Source organism: Elephas maximus, chromosome 4, assembly GCF_024166365.1.
Source record: "Elephas maximus indicus isolate mEleMax1 chromosome 4, mEleMax1 primary haplotype, whole genome shotgun sequence".
NCBI classification, from domain to species: Eukaryota; Metazoa; Chordata; class Mammalia; order Proboscidea; family Elephantidae; genus Elephas; species Elephas maximus.
This window is the reverse complement of record NC_064822.1, coordinates 161,101,672-161,123,751: the sequence shown is the minus strand read 5'-3', so window position 1 is coordinate 161,123,751 and position 22,080 is coordinate 161,101,672. Positions and strand designations below refer to the sequence as shown.

Sequence of the window (22,080 nt, the reverse complement as noted above, 5' to 3'; positions counted from 1 at the left end):
AATTTTCCACAGAAATTTTTCTTTTCTCTTCTTTTCTTTTTTTTTTTAGAAAATAAGTACTTATTTCATTAAGAAATAAAAGTTTTTCAAATTTGGCAATTTTAATTTGACTTATTCTTTAAACAAATATTTACATGCAGTGTATGTTAATGAAAATCTTTCCTTGTGATTAAACAAGACATATATTTTGTCTTATATTAATGACTCTTGAAGACCTATGGGAAAAAAGGGAGGGGATTTTAGTTAACTATAAGCATAATATTAGTCAAAGTCACAAAGCAATTAATGCTTTCTTAGGCCGCTGTTGTTAGAAGCTGATTTCAACTCATAGTGACCTCAAGTGACAGAATAGAACTGCCCCCACAGTGTTTTCTAGATTGTCATCTTTACAGGAGCAGGTCACCAGGTCTTTCTCCCAAGGGGCCTCTGAGTGGGTTCAAACTGACAGCTTTTTGGTTAGCAGCCAGGCACTTAACCACTGTACCACCAGGTCTCCTTCATTTTTAGGCTACAGCAATATAAATCCTAAAACCAGTGGCCATGAGTCAAGTCTGACTCATGGTGACCCCATGGGTGTCAGAGTAAAACTGTGCTGCATAGGATTTTCAAGGGTGTGACCTTTCAGAAGCAGATTGACAGCCCTTTCTTCCAAGGTAGCTCTGAGTGTACTCAAACCTTCAACCTCAAACCTTTTGATTAGCAGCTGAGCACAACTCAGGGACTCCATATAAATCCTAGACCTAGGTTAGGGGAACTGTTAGTCCCATTTTAACCTACACTGATCAGACAGCACTGGTGTTGAGCTCTAGGTGCATATTATAAGGTCAATGTCGACCAACTAAAGTATATCAGAAAAGGGATGATTACAAGGTTGAAAGGTTTGGAAATCACGTTACATGGGTGAGTAAATAAATACTTAGGATGAGAATAGTTAAAAGGAGCAATGAAAACTGACTTTGGGTCTTTGAATACTTATCAGATAGAAAAGAAATTGTACTTACTCAGTATGGTTGTGGAAGACTAAACTATAAACATAAGTAGAATTTCAAGAAGAGAGATGTCACAGTTAAATAAGATAATACCACAAAGGCCTTTTTTTTGAAGCTTTTGATTATTGAAATTTTTAGAACAGAGACTGAATGAACACCGAGCAGAGATTTTGTGGATTCCTGGCAAGGTGAGAAGATGGCCTCAAGTGTCCCTAAGGTCCCTTCTGATTCTCAATATCCTATGATCCATTAGGAATCTCACTAATTATACAAAGTTTTCACAGACCAACAGCTTTACAGCTTTTGGAGCTTTGTCCCTGCACCCAATGGTTCCTTACAGTTTTTTTTTTTTTTTGGTTCTCAGCAGCATTCTAGATCGAATTTGTCAATTATGTGGTTTCTGAAAACGTGTTATTGAAATTCAGTAAGTTTGCTAAGCTTCCTACTAGTTCACAAAATTAAAAAATATTCTGAGTCCATTGCTGAAATTTTCAAAAACATGAAATCATAGGCAATAATATACTTACTACTGAGCAAGATTTTCCTCATATAGGTAAACTTTTCCTGGATAGCTTCTTCTGTATGCAAATATAATTTATACCTAATTAAACGTTGTGTTTACAACCAAATGAAATTGACTGGCATGTTGATTACTTTTCTCCCCTAAGCTCCTTCTTATATAAAGTATTGGTGTAGATTGTGCAGATCCCGTTAGACTATGGGGAATCATTCTGATTTTACTGGTTTTCTCCTTAGTTCCTATTGTCAGTATATAACAATAAGCTTAACACAATTCAGTCAAAAACTTTTGATGAACTTTCATTGAACCCCTAGCAGGGTTCCCCAGTTAAGAATAATGTGGAGGGTATAAGAACAATGTAATCATGTTTTGTGTAGATTAAATATAAAAGACTGTCCTACCATTAAGGAGCTCACTGTTTTGTTAGAGAAAACAAGAACCAGTAATAAGCAATCAAGGAAGTGTATAATAAATGCAGGATTGGTGCCCATATTAAATGCTTTTACAACTCATAGTGAGAAATGGAGTAGTTATGCTAAATATAGTAGACTCAGAGGTTCATATATAAATGTGATTTACACCTGTAAGCACATACAACTGGTATTGGTATCTGTAGTTTTGTGGAAAATATTCAGAGGCACAAAATGAACTCTGCAATAAAAAAAAAATTTGATCTCTACTCAACGTTTGCCAATGTCCCTGATGTATACACGGAATTTTATCTTCCCTTAACTTGCAAAAGTCCCAGACTCAAGTGCTATTTTTTCTCCTTCCATAAGCACCAGCCATTAACAATCCTATCCACAATTAGCTGCTTGTGGTTCCTGCTAAATTGTTACCTGTAACTTATTTCCTAACAGTGTTTCACCGCACAACGTAATCTTAAGTGAGAGTGCTTGGAAGGGCCAAGTTGGTTTTCTTTGTCATTCCCCTACCTCTATACAGAGAAGTTCTTCAACTGCCCACTAGCTAATCCTGTGGCCCCACCCCCACACCACCCCCTTTTTGTAGCACCGTAAGTTTGCATTAGGGACCACCTTTTACACGAAATTAGGTCCATCCTACGATGAAGCAGGCAGTGATTGTTCAGCCAAGATGCCCCCCAAAAAGGCGGTGGAGAAGCACAGAGCGCCACTTAGCAGTTAGCGCGCTCTCAGTGCCCTTGACTTCGTGCTAGGTCGGAGGCTCTGTCTCCGGGTGGTAGGACTCCCGGAGAAGGGGTGGCGGGAGGAAGAAGGAGAGTTTGCTTTGCTGGGGGGTGTAGGAAGTAGGCGCTAGCCTGTTTTGCCGTTTTTTAAGCCCCTTGGCATGCCCTGACCTGATCAAGAGGGAGTCAACTGCGCTCAGGAATGTTCCGGGAGAAGGTGGGAGATCGCTCCCCAGAGGAGGCCTGTGGGTGCTGGAGGGCACCACGGGGGTCAACGCAGTGAGATGCGGAACAAGAGTCGGGAGAGGCGCAAGGGAAACTGGGGGCCAGAGTGACTGGCGGGCGCCAGCGCTGAGGAGGGGAGACCAGAGGGCAGGTAGCAGCTGGGGCGACCGGAGGGGGAGCCGGGACCCCTCCCCAGGCGGCGGCGGCGGCGGCGACAGAGCCCACTGGGCCGCGCGGGCTCCACCGCCCGGGCTGTCAAGCGCGGGGGGCGGGAGGGAGGAGGGGGTGGAGGTGCGAGAGGGAGGAGGGCTGGCACCGGAGCGCCGCGGTGTCGGTGCAATAAAAATGCATCCCATGGAACTGCCCATGGAGAAGAACGGGACCGAGGCGCAGCAGCAAGAGGAGGTGGTAAACGCGGAGGAGGACGCCCAGGAGGCGGCGGCGGCGGCGGCGGCCGGGAAGTGAAAGGTCTCGCAAAGTTCAGCGGCTGCTGCGGGCGCCGAGCCCTGGACAAGCGGCGGAGCAGCCCACAGGGTCGCTCCGCTGGCCAGCGCTGCCAGGCCGGCTATGGTCGCGGGGTTCCCGCCGCCCCCGAGGTGCCCGGGCCCCGCCAGGCCGGTGCCCGAGGGTCACCCCCAACCCAGCGCGGCCACGGCCCGCGGCACCCGGCCGCCGGCGCCCACTGACTGAGCCTGACGCCCCAGGAGGAGGAAGAAATAAAGAACCCCGTTTCCTCCCGAGGACGGTTGGCGATTCATCCCACAGCCGAGGGGTCTCGGCTCCCTCCCGCACCCGCCCGGCCCGGCCCCTCCCGGCCATGGGGAGCTGCGCGCGGCTGCTGCTGCTTTGGGGCTGCTCCGCGGTGGCCGCAGGTGGGTGGTGACGCTGCCGGGCCCCCACTCCCCCTTCCCTCGCGCCTTCTCTTCCCCTTCTCTTCGGGGGTGCAGGGGAGTCCAGGCTGGGAGCGCAGAGCTCAGCTCCCCGGGATGAAATGAGTGGCCATGTTCCGGCTCCTTTCCCCGAGTCTCCGCAGTTTAAAATACTATTGATTTTTTGTTTTTGCAACTGAGATTCACGTGCCCTTGGGTAACCCGATATCTTGGGTGCGCCCAGCCGGGGACACCACGACCATGGTTTCTTTCTGGGTTTTGGCTTGTAAAAAACTGTCTTTCCACTTTGTTAGGGAACAAAGGACCCAGCTCGCCATCCCCAGGCACTTCATGGCCTGAAGAATGATGGGGAGGGGTGGCCCAGCGACCCTGGGCGCGCGTGGGCCGGGGCCGGTCTCTCGTTGAGAGGGATCACGAGCGACCTCATGCTGGGCACCAGGGAGCCAGGTAGGGACACCTGGGGCGGGGGCTGGGCCCTCTCACCAGGGGAGTGGCTGGAACGCAGTGAGACCCCGGACTAGGACCATAGGTGGTGATCACCCTGGATTTGCACGGAGCTGGCTGGCCGCCCCTAGGGAACTGGTACCCTGGCCGAGGCTCCGCGGGAGGTCGGAGGCGGGTCTGCTCCCTGCCTTGGCAACTGGACGACCGGCAGAGGCGTCGTCAGATGCCCTATCCCTCCCACTCCCTGCCGGCTTTCTTGGCTGCCGTTGGCCATTCGTCCCTAGCTCGCGTTTCTAAATTCTGGGTGCCCCTTCTGCTCCTCTCCCGACTGCTTGCGGATCAGCTGGTTTGCAGCTCTGTGTGTAAGGGAGAAAGAAAGTGAGGGACTCTGTAGCCATCCTTGTCTCTCATAAGTATCTCGCTTGCTCCAGAAAGGGGAGTGTGATTTGGAAGAATGGACTGGTACGTAGAGAGCATTGTTGCACTTCTCTCTTTCCTTGGGGCCTCTTCCTCTCTCCCCCCAGAGCCGCTGACGCACACTAAAATCCGAGATTTAGAACCTGCATCCCAAAACAGGAGCATAGGAGCATCCTTTCTATGCTTGGATGGTCACTCCCCTAGGAATCTCCAAGTGTTTTGCCCATTGATTATCTTTTCTGAAATTCTTATTAGTTTGGAGGAATTTTAAATTATTCCATATTTTCCTCTAAAGAGCCATTATAGGTCTAAGATTTGACTTTAACTCTTCCTACTTATGCACTCCAGTGTGCACTTACACATGCTCCCCCAACCACAAGTGAAGTTTAATAAACCTTTCCCCTTTTCAAACCATGTTATGGCAAAAATATGCACGCAATCAAGAGGTTGTAAATAAATATCACAAAGCAAGTGTTTCAAGTCAAAAATACTTGTACGGGCAGTATATGATTTTCCCCGAAATGCTTTACAGGTGAGTCATAGCAAACTGTGTGTTTGTGTGATCCTGGCCACAACCAATTGTTGCCCCAGCTAATCAGAACAATAGCAAACAGAGCCCAGGCATAATGCACACTTCTAACATGACATGTGGAAATCGTGCCTAACGAAGCCCCTTATTTTGGTTGCCAGCCTGTGTGAGGCTGCTGGTTGTCAGTCAGTGTGTGAGAAGTTTTAGCCTAAGCTCTCATTTGGCTCCCTTTAGCAGCACCATGATAACAGTTCAGAGGTGCTCCCTCTTAAGAAGCAGAAATGTTCACTTAGCCAGAATTTGGGATTTGACTTCCTTTTTTCTTCTTTTCCTCTCTGGTTTAATTTTTAAATGAGATGATTTTGTTTAAGGTATTCATAATAAGAATGACAAACCCAAATTAAAGGATTAAAATATATAGCCAGAATGTTAATAAAGTGGATAATATCATTTTCAGTAATTTTGAAACATTAGCATTTGTTGGACCTTTGGGTGGAAGAGTGTGTTTAAGAAGGTGTTTTAGTTCATAGATAATATTTAAAGGTGTGTCTGTGGCTGCCAAACTGTAAACATTCTCCTGTTAAGCAAACAGGTAACTACTGTATAACTGTCACAGGTAGAAGCACTCAAGAGGCACAGAGCATATAAAATAAGATTTTCTGCCCTTTGCCAGTTAGACTTTGTTGGAGGTTTTCTCCATAGTTCTATTTACTTAATATTAGAAATGGATATTATGTGTTTGTGCTCCAATGGCCTCTTGCTTTTTCTCTCAAAATGAGTCCCATTGTATATTTATTAAACCTCTCATATTGCTTTTCCTATTGTTTTTCATTGACTTAAAAATATAAAGTAAAAGAATTTTACAATTCCTCCTAAATGCATTCTCATAAACATACTAGATGATGTTAAAGGACTCAAATTACTTTCAAAAGACTAAATTAAAAAAATTAGGTGATCTTAAAAACATTATAGTGATTTTTGTTAGTTAAGTCATGACTTCAAAAACAAATAACTATATTTCAAATATAGAGAATGTTTATAAAGCAGAGCACTAGAAAAGTTTTAGGCCAATAATGTTTATTCCAATGTTTCCATTTTCCTTCTCCTTCCCCTTTACCCTACGTAATTTCATTTTCTCTTATATGAATTTTACTTCTGAACATAAAAATCAAGCACACAGAGACACAAACACACACACATTTGCACAACAAATGCAGTATAAGTGTGGAACAATGTTCATGCTCGAATTTGGTGGAATTTCCCTTTATTGAAAGTCTTAAGCTCTTTGGCAATAACATGACCATTGTAGATGTAATAGGTGAATAGAGGAGCTTTCCAGAGGATTTCTTTTGAATAACATATGCTTTCCCTTCCTTAGGACTGAGCGGAGTAGCTGGAGCAAGTTCCCGCTGTGAAAAAGCCTGTAACCCTCGGATGGGAAATTTGGCTTTAGGGAGAAAACTCTGGGCGGACACCACCTGTGGTCAGAACGCTACTGAACTGTACTGCTTCTATAGTGAGAACACTGATCTGACTTGTCAGCAGCCCCAATGTGGCAAATGCAATGCTGCCCATCCTCACCTGGCTCACCTGCCATCTGCCATGGCAGACTCGTCCTTCAGGTTTCCTCGCACGTGGTGGCAATCTGCTGAGGATGTGCACAGAGAAAAGATTCAGTTAGACCTGGAAGCTGAATTCTACTTCACTCACCTAATTATGGTGTTTAAGTCCCCCAGGCCAGCAGCCATGGTCCTGGACCGGTCCCAGGACTTTGGGAAAACATGGAAGCCTTACAAGTACTTTGCAATTAACTGCTCGGCTACATTTGGCCTGGAAGATGATGTTGTCAAGAAGGGAGCTATTTGCACTTCTAGATACTCCAATCCTTTTCCATGCACTGGAGGAGAGGTAAGGGCACACATTTCACTCTACACTGTAAGTAAGGTAAAAAAATGTTACCAGCCCACATTTTTTTTTAAAGCATGAAGGTATACTTGTAGCAACATGAATGAAATTAGAATTTTTCATGAGCTTTATTTGTCATAAATTATTTCTCACCCTAAGACATGGATGTGTAGTCATTTTCAAGCAGGTTGCCCACTAGGCTGTGCGTAAGTCAGAATTCTAAGGTCCTAATTTGTTTTGTTTGTGTATTTTAAGAAAGAATAGACACAAAACATTATCACTCCACCTTAGAGTTTAAAAGTGCTACTGATTTTTCCAGTTAGTAGCATCACTAATTGTACTCATGCAGGGGCAAGAGTACTGAGACAGCCTGATTTTGTATCCCAAGCTAGTATCTTCCTGATTCTGTTAACATAAATAGGAAGTAAATAAAAACAAAGCCAAGAGAGAAAAAGATCTGTTTGTCAGAAGGATACTTTTGTATGACAGTGGAGTTTTATTGTTAAGATTCCAAGAGTGCATAGCCAACATATGAAGGTAGTTTCTTTTAAGATACAAAGGTTCTTTTTGGACTCACAGTCAGCTAAGTTTCAGTTTAAGGACTTGGGTCTATCCTGGGCCCAAGACCATCTCAAGCTCATTCTGCCGAACAGCCTACTTAGCTCCTGGTCCAATTTATGTATGGAATGTTTTCTGTTTATTTTAATTTCCCCTCCCCTAAGGGGGAAACAGGTATTTTTAACTTACTTGGATATATCTAGGAAGTGTCCCACCCACAAATATATGCGAAAATCTGGAGAAAACTGGATGGAAGCAGACTATCAAGAGAATATAATAATTTCAATACTTAAATAAATATTGATTCAGAAAAAGAAAAGACCAAGTATAATCTTTCTAATTCTAGTACATGTCTTGAACTTACAGACTAGATAACTGGTTCTCAACTGTGGCCAATTTTGCCCCCCACCCCCGACCTCTGGGGACATTTGGCAATTTCTGGAGATGTTTTTTTGCTGGGGCACTACTGGCATCTACTGGGTGGAGGTGGAGGTGCTGCTAATCATCCTACAGTGCACAAGACAGCCCCCCACAACAAAGAATTATCTGGCCTAAAAAGTTAATAGTTCTAAGGTCAGACTAGGTGTCAGGTATATATCCAATGTGTTACAATGGCTACAAAGTCTAAGATAAGCAAGGATTCTTCTAACAATCATTTACATTACTATTCACAGACTTTCCAGTTAACTGTATTTAATAAATATTGAGCTCCTACTATGTGTTAGGCACTGTCCTCCAGGTTTCTTCCTTCAAGGGCTTCACAGTCTGTGGTAGGCAGACACCTAATGACTAGATCAAGTAAAACCCAAGTCAAGTAGGATATACTGACCCATTACCCATTGCTGTCGAGTTGATTCTGACTCATAGTGACCTATACTAAAAACAAGAAAATTTTTCTTTTAAGTACTACTAATTCCACCTTTGGGTTGTGAGGAAGATGCTTGCTAGGGGCATGATAAAATGTTTTGGGAACTTCTCTTTTCCCCAACTACCCTAGATACATATGGACTTTTGCCATATTATCCAGCTACTTTTTCTTGGTGTACATCTTGAAGAGACTACCAGGAACAGTGCTGCTGTCACCAGAATCAAGCAGGATGTGGCACAAGCAACTGTCCATTCTTCTTCATGGTCTCTATAGTTAGTTTAATATCATAAGCTTGTTTGTACCCTGTCATGATGGTCATTTTTGAAACTACCAGAACAGGAAAGAGATAAGTTACACACACTGCTTTTTATGTGGAAAACACTGTGTTGAAACCAAATGAAGAGCTTGAACTCTCAGTTTGCTTTGGAATTGATCCACAAGGCTTATATTGGCTTTCTACATCTCACTGCTCTAGGTTACATGTATCTATGAAATAGCAAAAATATAGTTTTAGGAAGGACTTCGCAGGCATGTTCTGTTAGCCAGCATCACATTGACTTTATTATAGAAGCTACATATTATATATAATGCTCTAGTAATTACTCATTGTTGTTAGGTGCCATTGCATTGATTTCGACTCATAGCAGCCCCATGTGACAGAGTAGAACCACCCCACAGGGTTTTCTAGGCTATAATCTTTACAGAAGCAGGTAGCCAGGTCTTTCTCCAGCAAAGCCATTGAGTAGGTTTGAACCACCAACCTTTCAGTTAGCAGCCATGCACTTAACCATTGTGCCAGCAGGAGTCCTTAGCAATTACTTACTTAGAGGTGCCTAAAGGAACATTTATCTAACTTATGGTAGTTGCCATTGAGTTGGCTCTGATTCTTGTGACCCCATGTACAACAGACAAAACATTGCACAGTCCTGTTCCATCTTCATGATTGCTGTTAGCTCGAGTTCATTGTTGTGGCCACTGTTTAATTTGAGTGCCTTCCAATATAGGAGGCTCATCTTCCAGACTATATTGGACGATCTTCTGTTGCGGTCCATAGGCTTTGCATTAACTACTTTTCAGAAATAGATTGCAAGGTCTTTCTTCCTAGTATGTCTTAGCCTGGAAACTCCACTGAAACCTGTCCACTATGGGCAACTGTGCTGGTATTTGAAATACCAATGACATAGCACCTAGTGTATTCAAACTGCCGACCATTTTTGGTTAGCAGTCATAGCTCTTGACCACTGTGCCACCAGGGTTTCCTCCAGCATCATATCAACACTCGTGTCACTGCAATATAACAAACTGACAGATGGGTGATCATATCTAATCTATTTGTTGTTGTTGTTGTTAGGTGCTGTCGAGTCAGTTCCAACTCATAGCAACCCTACATACCACAGAACCAAACACTGCCTGGTCCTGTGCCATGCTCACAACGTTGGTATTCTTGAGCCCATTGTTGTAGCCACTGTGTCAGTCTATCTCATTGAGGGTCTTCCTCTTTTCTGCTGACCCTGTACTTTACCAAGCATGATATCCTTCTCTAGGACTGATCCCTCCTGACAACATGTCGAAAGTGTATAAGACTCAATCTCTCTATCCTTGCTTCTAAGGAGCATTCTTGTTTTACTTCTTTCAAGACAGATATGTTCCTTCTTTTGGCAGTCCATAGTTATTCAATATTCTTCACCAACACCACAATTCAAAGGCATCAATTCTTCTTCAGTCGTCCTTATTCACTGTCCAGCTTACCATGCATACGGTGCAATTGAAAATACCATAGCTTGGGTCAGGCGCACCTTAGTCTTCAAGGTGACATCTTTGCTTTTCAACACTTTAAAGAGGTCCTTTGCAGCAGATTGGCCCAATGCAATGCATCTTTTGATTTCTTGACTGCTGTTTCCATGGGTGTTGATTGTGGGTTCAAGTGAAATGAAATCTTTGACAACTTCAATATTTTCTCTGTTTATCATGATGTTGCTTATTCATCCAGTTGTGAGGATTTTTGTTTCCTTAATGTTGAGGTGTAATCCATACTGAAGGCTGTGGTCTTTGAACTTCACCAGTAAGTGCTTCAAGTCCTCTTCACTTTCAGCAAGGAAGGTTGTGTCGTCTGCATAACCCAGGTTGTTAATGAGTCTTCCTCCAATCCTGATGCTCCATTCCTCTTCATACAGTCTATCTTCTCGGATTATTTGCTCAGCACGTGACTGAATAGGTATGGTGAAAGGATACAACCCTAACATACGCCTTTCCTGACTTTAAACCACGCAGTATTCCCTTGTTCTGTCCAAACAACTGCCTCTTGATCTATGTACAGATTCCTCATGAGCACAATGAAGAGTTCTGGAATTCCCATTCTTCCCAATGTTATCCATAATTTGTTATGATCCACACAGTCGAATGCCTTTGCATAGTCAATAAAATACAGGTAAACATCCTTCTGGTATTCTCTGCTTTCAGCCAGGATCCATCTGTGGAGGAAGCAAAATCTTATGTGTTCTCTAAAGCCAAACTATAGGTAGTCCCTGATTTATGACTGGGTTCCGTTCAGATGACTCCATTGTAATTCCCTGTTGATGTAAGTTGAATGCTTCATTTTTTTAGTTCTCATTACTATTGTCTTTTATTATCAGTACCTTTATAAATCCATTATTTGTTTTGGGGGTTGGCATGAGAATGATAACATCAGCAAATTATGCTACAACATTATATGTAGTACATATTATTAAAGATAAAACGTAAAAAAAAAAGGATCACAGTCGTAAGTGCAGTTTGCTGTAACTCAAATACGTCATAAATTGGGGATTACCTGTACTTATTACTACTAATGTTTACATAGGAATTTCAAGAAGATAGAGGCCGTAATTTATGTTGTTGTGTTGTTGTTGTTAGTTGCCTTCAAGTCGATTGCAACTAAGAGCGAACCCATGTGTGCAGAGTAGAACTACTCCATAGTGTTTTCAAGGGTGTGACCTTTTGGAAGCAGATTGCCAGGCCTGTTTCCTGAAGCACCTCTGGATGGGTTTGAACCATCAACCTTTGGGCCAGTAGTAGAGCGCTTAACCATTTGCGCCATTGAGGACTCCTATTTTAATGTACAGTCACCTTTTATATCCAGTGTTTTTTTTTTTTTTTAATTGTAGTTGGTATTTCAGAAGACATATTTTAATGGGAAAAAAACGCATATAGTGATGCCTGTCCCCTCTAAAGCATTATTTGCAAATGTACGTTATGCCATCATATAGTTTCTTCCCTTCAAAGTACAGTTTGGGGAACTAATATTTCCCTCCTGTATTAGAGAACAGAAGAGAGTCTCCTTCCAAGATAAAGATGACAGGAAGCCTGTCTAGAAATATAAATTAGTGCTGAGCTACAAAATAATTTTGCAATATAACTCTATATCATTAATGTCCACCTTTGGAAATTGAGCATCCAGGAAAATAAGTCAAGCTAGTTTCAAAATAAGAATTCCCAAATTTCATTTATTGCTAATTTATGATATTATAGACCTGCATCTTTCTCCATTCTGTATAAGACTGCTTATGACTTTGCTTAGGTATTATCCTACTACTCCAAACCAGACCAAAACAAACAAAAACCCATTGCCATCAAGTCAAATCCAATTCATAGCAACTATAGGACAGAGTAGAACTGCCCCATAGGGTTTCCAAGGCTGTGAATCTTTACAGAAGCAGACTGCCACATCTTTCTCCCATGGAGTGGCTGGTAGGTTCAAACCGCCAGCCTTTCCATTAGCAGCTGAGTGCTTTAACCACTGCACCACCAGGGCTCCTATTACTCAGGCTAACATAAATCTATCCCAGACTTTGTTTCCACTGTTTATTCAAAAATACTTCTTTGAGCTTTTAGGGCCTTAGAGCACCTGTAGTTTTATGTCTGAGGAATCAGGTACCTCCATCTTCAGAGCTGAAGGCACTAGTCATATGAAGAGGCACTTTAAAACATAGGCCCAAAACTTAGAATAATACTTTTGAAATCAAATCATTGTTAACTTTACATTTCTTTTATTTAAACATGAAACAATAAGTAGTTGACACATCAGTACAGTGTAATGAGCCTAGAAAAGGCTCTAAGGAAGAAAATGGCCGAAATCAGATAATCTTTAGTAGAACAGAAAGACGACTAAAATTATGAAGAGAATGTAGTCTGTTGGGTCTGAGTCTTCGTGTTTCTGTAGTCATGTCCCTATTCTCTTACTGGAACATAATTCTGAGCTGCTACTGCTAATGTTTATAATGGCTTAGGTTTTAATAGAAGCCCAGAGTTTACAAACTACTATTATTTGAGTTCTCTTAGTAGCTTCTCTCACAAGCTGTATTAGATAGGTAGGTAGGACAAATATTATTCTAATATTATTTGCCCTACCTAAGTAATTAGCTTAAGCATGTTGGGCTTAAGCATAACAATGATGGTGAGCATGGCGCAGGACCAGACAGCATTTTGTTCTGTTGTACATAGGGTCGCTATGAGTCAGAGCCAACTCGACAGCACCTGACAACAACAACAATAAGTAATTAACAGGTTGTTTTGGTTAAAACTCTTCAGTTGCCCATGACAGAAACCCTCTCAAACCAGTTCAAGGAAACAGGAGATTTTATTAAAAGGATATGGGGAAATGCCTTAGAGCCTAATTACATGAAATTCAGGTAGACCCACAGGAACTAGAAGATCATTGAGTGTCCTTTCTCTTGGTTTCTTTCTCTCATGGCCTCTCATCTGTGCTTCTCTCTGAATCTCCACACTCTATTCCTCTTGGCTTCCTTGCAAGGCTCTTGGCTTCTGTGATGTGGATTTGGCCCTCCCTGGTACAGATTTCTAGCCCTGACTCCACGACTTTCCAATTCAAACTTCCATGTTGTGTTGCTCAACTGAAATTCTCAAGAGAGAGCATCTGAGTGACTCATCCTAGTTATGAATCCACCCTGACCAGCAGCATCAAAGAATGGAGGACGAGTATCCTACAATGTGCCTCCTTCACAAGAGAAGATATTGAGGCTCAGACATAACGTGATTTACCCAACAACACATATCAATTATATGACAAAATTAAAACTAAATCACAGGTTTTCTGACTCTAAGTCTATTATTTATTCTACAAAACCATGTTTTCTTTCCATGATTAACTCCCAAGAACTGCTATCAGAAAGATGTATTCATATCTCCCTTGCTGAATCTCATAGGCATTTGTATTCATTTGGATATAAGACGAAGGCAAAAAAACTTACTGGTTTTCTCCTAAGCAGTAATGTCCTTTGAGACGTTAATTATGGTTTGTGAATAAAAAGTTCCATGGTCAAATTAAATTGGGAAACATTGGGCTTAACAAAGTTAAACATTTATAAACACATAAATATTCTTATTATGCACTCTGTATCCCCAAGTGGGAGATACAGGATGTAACATTCCCAAACTTATTTAGCCATGGAATCCACTTGTTGTAGAACTCCAGTTACCATCCTTCAGGATTCAAGAGATCCACAGAATACATTTTTGGAAATATTGCAGTAGAGGTATTAAGTGTTCCCAAAACCCTAGTAAAAGGCACAGACAGGCCTGGTGGTTGGCAGGGTTTGACATCAAGGATCTCTATCAGCTGGGGGCTTAGTCTCCTATTTAGTTAGAGCAATAGATAATAATAACCTTGAAGCTAAAAATGGTAGGTTAGTTAGGCTTTTTCAGGATGCAAGGAAGCACACTCAGATCACCTCTAGGGTAGAGATGGATAAGGGGCTTACAGAAAATACAGGGAAAGTTAGGTCCCACACAGCTAGGCCTCATAGAACTAGAATTTTGCTCATTGCTATTTTGGAAACAGCATCTGTTCCAGTGACCCAAAAGCAACTCTAAAATGATGTATTTATCAACTCCTTAGAAGTGAGCATCACTTGCTTCCTGTTCTATTAACTCACTTTTGAAAGGATTCAATTCAAAATTGAATAGCAACCAATCGAATCAAACAAGTTTTTCTCCTCAGGGCATTATAAATATGTAAGATTCAAAGGAAGGGCAGCAAAGGCGGAGGCAGCAATATAGAGAAGCCAAGAACAGAGGGAATAGCTGGGTCCTGAATGAAGTAATAGAGAAGGATTGTTAAAGAAGGTAAGGGTTGTGTCTGTCTTATTTACCTCTGTATCCCTAGAATTCAGCATATCTCTTGGATCATAAAAAGCAATGAATAAATCTTTAACTGAGTGAGTAAAAAAATTGTATGACAAGCAAGTATAGGGTGAGAGGATATACTTAAATAACGCAGAGGAACGAATGAATAAGCCATGGGTAAAGGATAAGACTCAGAAACCCTGGTTAATGTGGAGAAGCTGAGCTGGTAAAAATATAAGTTATGGTGTGGGTTGTTGTTGTTGTACAGTAGAATGAAACACTGCCCAGTCCTGCATCATCCTCACAATCATTGCTGTATTTGAGCCCATTTTTGCAGCCACTGTGTTAATCCATGTCATTGAGGGTCTTTTCTTTTTTGCTGAACCTCTACTTTACCGTGTATGATGTCTTTCTCCAGCGACTGGCACCTCCTGAAAATATGTCCAAAGTACATGAGACAAAGTCTTGCCATCCCCGCATCTAAGGAGCATTCTGGCTGTACTTTTTCCAAGGCAGATTTGTTGGTTCTTCTGGCAGTTCATGGTATACTCTTTGCCAGCCATAATTCAAATGCATATGTGCGTATGGTATGGAGAAGGGCAAATAAAGGATCTTAAATAATGTTCATTTATCCATTTATTCATCAACTAATTTTTGAGCTACTATGTGTCATACCGTGTTCCAGGTGCTATGAATATAGCAGTGAACCAAACAGGTAAGATCCTTGTCCTCATGAAATGTAGATTGGAGTGGAGGGAGCTAGACAACAAACAAGTAAAATATGAAGTATGTCAGAGGGTGATAAGCACTCAGGAGAAAATAAAACAGGGTTCGGGATAAAGAGTGTTGGAAGGGCAGAGTTTGCTATTTTTGAAGCAGATGGAAGGATTCGTGTTTGATGGAATGGGCAGTGGCAGGGACTCTGAGTTCCTGAGAGACTCTGAGTTCAAGTTTTCGTGAGTGAACAACATCCATAATTTAGGGTTCCATTTCTTTCAGCCTGTAGATATGGGGAGATGAACCTATGCGTTCATTATTAATATGATAAAAACTGGTAAAAATTCCTTTTGGTAGTGTTTCTTAGAATGAGAGCACTGAAAAGGAATCTAAATGTCATCAATGGAAAAGAACATTACTAATGAGCAATCTGAAGCCTAAAGAGGGTTTAAAAGATTTGCCTGCAATTAGCCAGCTAAAATCTGCCTTTCCTGACTTCTAGTGCTGGGGCCCTGGTGGTACAGTGGTTAAAGAGCTTGGCTGCTAACCAAAAGGCTGGCAATTCAATCCACCAGCTGCTCCTTGGAAACCCTATGAGGCAGTTCTACTCTGTCCTATTGGGTCGTTATGAGCTAGAATTGACTTGGTGGCAATGGGTTTTTTAGTGCAAGCGCTACTTCCCCTGTACTATCTAGGCTAATACTCTTTTGTGCCTGTTGTGGTAGTATGAAAGTTACAAAAACAATATACGTTTGTTTCCCCAAAGCCGTTACGATCTACTGCGTAAGAGATTTAACATGATAATTTCTGAACTAATTTATTAAATACTATGAGATAATGTATAATTAACTCCCAAAATATTGCATATAAATAATAATATACCTTTCAAGATCTGAGTGTTTATATGTCTCTTGAGGCCATTGAAAGGATTGTGTTTTAATACCTTGTAATAAAGCAAGTATAGTAAAGGTGTGCAGAAAATGATAAATTTATTTAAGCAGCTTTTAATGAAGTTAATATTTTTATATTAGAAAAATTATAATTGAAAAATTGTGTGCAATTAATGTCACCAAAGATCACTTAGAAAAAGCAATATGGGAAAGAGTTTCCCAGTTCACAGTTCTTCTGTGCCATTTATCATGCTTTTTATTTGGTTGGGTTCTTTGTGAGGGAAGTACTTTTTATCTAAATAGTAATTAAGTATTTTTTCTAACTAAGATAGTCATCTAATACATTAATGTTCCACCTTGAAGCATATTCTCTGCTGTAATTTTGTTGAATTTACTTAAAAATGAAATATTCTGTGTAGTTGTTTAGATCGATTCCATTATACACACCCTGGGGCTACTCCCTTCCTTTAGTGGTTGGGCTAGAGATATATAGCAGCAGGTTTCGAAAGATACCCTTAATTTAAAGAAAACACAGAAGTGGTTATCAATTAAAATTATTTAAAGAAGCTACATAAAAATGAGAACAAACTCAGAGACCAAATCACTAACATTGGATTTATTGATTTCAAAAGGCAGATTTTTCCTTAAAAAAAAAATACCCTTTCTAGCTATTAAAAAAAAAAAATCTGTTTAGCATGTGTTTGCTTTCCGTTTGTCCTATTTGGTGGTTTAACTTTGCCAATATTTGGTCAAAATATTTCAAAAACTTAAATAAGATTGTAAAATGCTGAACTAGTAATGAATGATTGACACTAAAGAATCAAGCTCTGACAATAAAGAGCAGGTGAGGGGTGGGCACCTGGACGTCAGATATATCTGGCTTATAAGACAGCTTTCTACCAAGGAATGGAGAATCCTGCAAACACGGAGCAGGAGTTTTAGGGCTTGGGTGCTCTCAGAGATGAGGAAGATGAATCATGCCAAAGAATGGGGAAGTTATTGCTTTTGATAAATAATCACAAGTGTCTGAAGACTCAGTGAGTATCATCTCTGCCTCCTCTGCACTCCCATGTGCTCTGTGTTGCTCATATGTAGCTATTATTATATCTCCTCTCTCTTCTACTCCTGTAATGTTCACTCGAGAACCGAGGGACATTGTCCTTTCCGTCTTCGTAATTTACCCTCCAATCCCTGCACCTAGCACAGATCCTCACAAAGCATAAATGTCCAAAGTACATTTGTGAATTGAATTATACGAAAATAACTCTAAAATAAACACCGTGTTTGTTAACTGTGTCAGATGTTACATGTCTACTAAGCCCTAATCCTTTCAAAGAAGTTATGATTCACTCATTCTTTCTACAAATATTTATAAAGTGTGTGCTGTGTGCCAGCTACTGTTTTAAGGGTTGGGGATACAGAGCAAAGAGCCAAAAATTCCTGCCTTTGAGCTTACATTCTAAATGTAAGATGCTAAGTAAATAAGTAAAATACATAGAATGTTAGATAGTGAGAAGTGCAAAGAAAAAATATATCAGGGAAAGGGGGCTAGGAAGTGGGAAGGGAGGATTTGCATGTTTAGACAGAGTTGCCAGGGAAGGACTCACTGAGGCGTTTGAATAAGGACCTGAAGGAAAATAGGGAATGAGCTCTGGGCGTATCTAGGGAAAGAGCAAAGGTCGGAGAAAGAGTTTGCCTGGAACCTCTAGGACAATGAGGAGGCTGGTGGTGAAGCAGAGTGGTTGAGGTGGAGTATAATAGGTGGGCTCAGAGAGATAATGGGTTGGTGAGGAGATTATGTGGGGCTTCATACCTGAGTTTATGCTTACCAAAAAACAAACAAACCCATTGCCGTGGAGTCAATTCTGACTCATAGTCACCCTATAAGACAGCATAGAACTGCCCCATAATGTTTCCAAGGAGCGCCTGGTGGATTCGAACTGCCGACCTTTTAGTTAGCAGCTGTTAGCTTTTAACCACTACGCCACCAGGCTTTCCAAATCTGTTATTTTTAGCATCTGCTTTCATCTCATGTTCAAAGGGGTCCCAGTTTAGACCATAAATTATATGGTCCCACTTACAGGTCACTGGTTTTTATTCTGAGTGATACTGGAAGTCACTGGGGATTTTAAAGAGAAGAGTGATATGATCTATCTATTTATGGTAAAATGTATCACAAAAAAATTTACTGTTTTAATTAGGCTTAAGTGTATATTTCAGTATGGATTACACCTCAACATAAAGAAAACAAAAATTCTCATGACTGGACTAATAAACAACATCAAGATAAAAGGAGAAAAGATTGAAGTTGTCAACAATTTCATTTTACTTGGATCCACAGTCAATGCCTATGGATGGAAGCAGCAGTCAAGAAATCAAACAACGCATTGCACTGGGCAAATCTGCTACAAAAGACCTCTTTCAAGTGTTAAAAAGCAAAGATGTCACTTTAAGGACCAAGGTGCGCCTGACCCCAGCCATGGTGTTTTTAGTCACTTAATAAGCATGCGAAAGCTGGACAATGAATAAGGAAGACCAAAAAAGAATTGATGCATTTGAATTATGGTGTTGACGAAGAATATTGAATATACCACAGATTGCCAAAGAATGAACAAATCTGTCTTGGAGGAAGTACAGCCAGAATGCTCCTTAGAAGCAAGGATGGTGAGACTTTGTCTCACATACTTTAGATACGTTATCAGGAGGGACCAGTCCCTGGAGAAGGACATCGTGCTTGGTGAAGTAGAGGGTCAGTGAAAAAGAGGAAGACCCTCAATGAGATGGACAGCAACAGTGGGCTCAATCATAACAACAATTGTGAGGATGGTGCAGGACTGAGCAGTGTTTAGTTCTGATGTACATATGGTCACTATGAGTCAGAACTGACTTGATGCCACCTAACAACAACAGCAAAGTGTATAATTCAGTGACATTAATCACATTCACAATGCTGTGCAACTATCCCACTATCCATTTCCAAAAAAAAATTTATCAGCCCAAATAGTACCCTGAGGTAGTACTCTTGAAGCAATAACTCCCCAATTCCCCCTCCCCCTGTCTCAAGGTAAAAAAGCAAACAAACAAACCCCTTGCCATTAAGTCGATTCCTACTCAAAGCGACCCTATAGGACAGAGTAGAACTGCCCCCATTAGGGTTTCCGAGGAGCTGCTGGTGAATTCAAACTGCTGACCTTTTGGTTAGCAGCTGAGCTCTTAACCACTGCGCCATCAGGGCTCTGCCTCATGGTGACCACTGGTAAAAGAGGAATAATTTTACTTCTTCATTTCCAATTTCAGTATCTTTTATTTCTTTTTCTTGCCTAATTGCTCTGGCTAGGACACCCAGTTGAAAAGCAGTGATGAAAATGGGCATCCTTGTCTTGTTCCTGAACTTAGATGGAAAGTTTTCAGTCTTTCTCCATTGAGTATGATGTTAGCTGTGAGTTTTTCACAAGTGCCCTTTATAATGTTGAGGAATTTCCCTTCTATTCCTAGTTTGTTGAATGATTTTATCATGAAACAGTGTTAGATTTTGTCAAATGCCATTTCTGCATCAGTTGAGATGATCATGTAGTTCTTTTTTCATTCTATTAATGTAGTATATTACATTGATTGATTTTCTTCTGTTGAACTATCCTCACATTCCTGGCCTGGGGGTGGGGAGTGGTAATCAATGACAGTGGTGAAAAGTGGTTGAATTCTGGTTTTTTTTAATAGATAAAGTTAATAAGGTTTGCTGACAGGCTGGATGTCAGGTGTGAGAGGAAGAAGGACTAAGTATGACTCCAGAGCTTTTAGCCCGAGCACCAGGAAAAATGGAATAGCCATATTCTGAGATGGAGAAGGCTTTAGGGGAGCAGATTTGAGAGGAATGCCAGGAGCTCATTTTTGGACACATTAATTATGAGTTGCCTATTAGACATCCAAGTGGAGATACTCAGTAGCCAGAGGAGAGGTGTGGACTAAGTATATAAATTTTGGGAGTCATCAGTATAAAGATGATATTTAAAGCTATGAAACTGGATGAGATCATCAAGAGAGTGGGTATGGATAAAAAACAGGAAGAGAACTGCACCCAGGGGAGGATCAAACTTACTCCACTGATGCTGCCATTGTTGAAAACATTTTTGTAACTCCCAAAGTGCATAAGAAAAGCAGTCTTACTAATACTGGCTCCAGTTGTTGTTGAACTAAGCAACAACATGAATAATACTGACACTACAGTCAATATGGAAGATGAAGATTCTGAAGTAACAAGAGAAAGGAAAGGCATGTGAGCTGCAACTTTAGATTTTCAAAAGACAAGCCAGAATAAATAGTGAGAATGGAAGGCATTAATTGAATAATGAATTATTATGGACAAGAGAAAGGAAACAGTATTGAAAGAGAATTAAATATTTGAAAGTAACATTCCATTTCCATAAGGGAAAGTTTAATTTTAGGGACCTTCAGATTTTGAGGTGCTCATATTATATTTCATCTTGACTTGTCAAGTTTTTCATCCTTTTTTTTACTCTCAAAATTCCACCTGCAGAAGCCGTTTTTTAGAATACCTCTGGGCCATCATAGTATTGGAAATAAAATTAAAATACTGTACATCTTTTCTACTTAGTGTATTATGAAATTTGGATTTGCAGAATGTAACAGAGAGCATCTACCTAGGTCACAGGAGCTATAGAATTAATACCATTTAAGTAAAAGTGTTTATATTTTCCTAATCAATTTTAATTTGCATGCAGAATTAAAAATATATCTTATTAATATTTTCATGAACTTTGTTCTGTTAAGAAAGAGAAGAGAAAGCCAATATTTAGAGACCACAGTAGAATATACCAGTTTCTGTGCTGGGCACTTCACATACATCTCATATTATCTCTAAGAAACAAATTCTTTTTCTGGTAGATTGTCTTGCTAATGAACAAACAAACACAAGACCACAACCCTCTTTCTAACTCATATTTTACTTCTTTTCCAAACCATCCTGCAACTGGTAGAGAATGCATTGGTTTTATTTGCTGATGTCTACTTTCTGCTTCATGATCACAGTTCCTAAAACAAAAAATAATTATGAAAAATATTCAAATGCTTTCTACATGACATCATGTACATTTTGCCCTAACACTGTCTTTTGGTTACTACCGAAAAGGGCTTCTCTGTTTTAAAATGGAATTGAATAGAGAAAATGTGATCACCCTCTAATGCTATCTAGTCTACATTTAGAATTTTTGCTTCTTTTTATTTCAGCTAGTCTGACCCTTCTGAGGTCTTTGAGATTTCCCGTCAATTTCTCTCAAAGCCTACGTCCCAATAAATAGTTTTCTGACCCCACCCCCACCTCTAAGTGAAAAGTAAAGGTAAATGGAAGACATGTCAAACCAGTGCTATACTGGAAGAACCAGTCATACTCCAGAAGAACCTCACTCTCCAGGAGCCCTCATTCTTTTTGTTGTTGTTGTTGGTTTGTAACTTTGGAGAGACTCTATCTGTTACACCTTAGAACTGCTCCATTGGGTTTTCTTGGCTATAATCTTTATGGAAGCAGATCTCCAGGCCTGTTTCTTCCATGGTGCTGCCAAGTAGGTTCAAATCACCAAACTTTTGGTTACCAGCCAGATGCAAACTGTGGCACCCAGGGACCTTGGAAGCTTCATTCTTTTTGTTTCCCATCCCAATACATTAAAGGGATGCAAAACTTGCCCCCCCCCCTTTTTTTTTTTTTTTTTTTACAATTGCTCCCTCTCTCATGACTCTCAAAGTTCAAGAAGAATGTAAGGGGAGGGGGGTCTTTTGGAGAAGAGGACGGGAAAGGGGTAGTAAGGATATATAGACTGGAAAGCAAAAACAAGCGGTTACCAATTCCT

At 40.9% G+C, this 22,080-nt stretch overlaps 1 protein-coding gene across 4 annotated transcripts in view; it reads left to right on the top strand.

Moving 5' to 3' along the window:
• The first annotated feature begins 3,182 nt into the window (after positions 1 to 3,182).
• The window catches only part of NTN4 (netrin 4), a 124,315-nt gene continuing 105,417 nt past the window's right edge, over positions 3,183 to 22,080 (top strand). For 2 of the 4 annotated variants that reach the window (XM_049884095.1, XM_049884094.1), the window contains exons 1-2: positions 3,183 to 3,753; positions 6,540 to 7,069. In XM_049884095.1, coding sequence (XP_049740052.1) covers positions 3,699 to 3,753; positions 6,540 to 7,069 — 585 coding nt within the window. In that variant the 5' untranslated portion in view covers positions 3,183 to 3,698. Of the gene's footprint in view, positions 3,754 to 4,000; positions 4,219 to 4,415; positions 5,165 to 6,539; positions 7,070 to 22,080 lie in introns of those variants that run through there. The other 2 variants (XM_049884097.1, XM_049884098.1) reach the window with 2 other exon arrangements.